The sequence below is a fragment of the Chenopodium quinoa genome, unplaced genomic scaffold (assembly GCF_001683475.1).
Source record: "Chenopodium quinoa cultivar QQ74 unplaced genomic scaffold, ASM168347v1, whole genome shotgun sequence".
Lineage (NCBI taxonomy): Eukaryota > Viridiplantae > Streptophyta > Magnoliopsida > Caryophyllales > Amaranthaceae > Chenopodium > Chenopodium quinoa.
Genome location: NW_018743206.1, coordinates 897500 through 899156, shown reverse-complemented (window position 1 = coordinate 899156; position 1657 = coordinate 897500). Strand labels below are relative to the sequence as shown.

The 1657-nt window shown below is 37.2% G+C and overlaps 1 protein-coding gene across 1 annotated transcript; it reads left to right on the top strand.

Annotated features, from left to right (window-relative positions):
- The first annotated feature begins 418 nt into the window (after window positions 1-418).
- LOC110734081 lies at window positions 419-904 on the top strand. The gene has a single exon (XM_021914143.1). The coding sequence runs from the start codon at window positions 419-421 to the stop codon at window positions 902-904; it is 486 nt and encodes a 161-aa protein (XP_021769835.1).
- Window positions 905-1657: the final 753 nt, after the last annotated feature.

Genomic DNA, 1657 nt, shown 5'->3' with positions numbered 1-1657 from the left:
CTTGCACTAAATCGCTCCCCACTCGTGAATTGCTACACTATAGGCACATGGCTGAAACTGATGCTTGCCCTTGGTGCTGTACAAACAGTGAGACAACGGTCCATGCCTTCTTCTTTTGCAATGCAGTACGTGACTTATGGAGGGAATTGAACTGCGAGAGTCTGGTCCCTACCGATCCAAATGAAGACTTGAAGGACATGCTGGTTCGTTGGCACAAACTTGATTCTAAAAGATGTCTAATAGGTGCAGCATTATTATGGTACATTTGGAGCAGACACAACGATAAATTTTTTAATGCGAAAGAAGTGCCTCATTTGGTTATTAAAGACAGAGTACATCGGCTCATTAACGACTGCATCAAATATTGCTCCAAGATTTATGGTGTGTCGAGAGCAAGAAAAGGTAGAAGCCCGAAGGTATGGAGTCCCACCCTCCTGATTTTATAAAGATAAATTGTGATGCTTCGTTGCGTGATGAGGGGTGGGTTGGTGTTGGAGCTGTGGCTAGAAATGACAGGGGAGAAGTCCTATTTGCGGGAACCAGACGTTCTCGGGGCTGCTGGCCTCCCGAAATTGCTGAAGGCAAGGCTATTCTCTTTGGCTTAAAGCTTGCTCGAAGATATGGGTTGAAGCATGTGATTGTTGAATCGGATAGTCAAGTTACCATAAATCGCCTCTCGAAAGCAGTGACTTACTTCTCTGACTTTGATTCTGTTCTAGATGACATAATGTTTGTTAGCAAATTCCTTGATTTTGTATCTTGGTCTCATGTTCGTAGGGATGGGAATGTTATCGCCCATTACCTTGCTAGGCTAGTACCGTTTGGTTCTGAGCAAATATGGGAAAATCATTGCCCCTCTGAAATTGCTCCGTATGTATTAATGGACAATTTGTCCAAGCCTTAATTTATGGTACTCCTAACTTCCTTTCAAAAAAAAAACCCTATTATAATTATTTTATTAACTTTAATCCTTTTTCCCGTTTTGTTTCTCTACGTTGCAATAGGCAGCTCTATTATCAAACAAGAAAAGTTAATCTCTTAATAAACCTTTAGTCCTTTGATTATTTTCATGATTCTTCCACCAAACTTATCATGAAATCCCAATGTAACTATGCAAGCCCTCACATAATGTGTCGGCATGAATTGCAAGTTAGGAGTCGAAAGTCAGTGCAATACTTTAATTTGCTCTAATAGTTTGCTACTCCTTCCGTTTTTAAATATTTGTTCCATTTCGCCGTGCGCTGAGTTTTAGGAGAAATTAGAGAAAATAATAAAATATGAAGATAGTGGGGTAGATGGAAGAATAAAAAATTGTAAAATACCAAATTAGTGGAGAGAATTAGAGTAGAGAGAACATGAAATTAATAAAAATATGATTAATGGTGGATTCACTAGTTGAGAGAAATTAATTAAATATTGTAAAATCTTTCCAAATAAAGAAATGGTGCAAGTATTTAAAAACGTCCGAAAACTAAAAGTGGTGCAAGTATTTAAAAACGGAGGGAGTATTTGCTTAATTATTTCCGAAAGGTAATCACACTATTAATCCTTTACTTGGAGTTGCTTGATTATAAAGTGATTGGATTATTATATACTGTGTGTAAATTTATTGAAGTTGTTTGGTTATAATTTGTTTAATGATTGTACTTTGTATTAT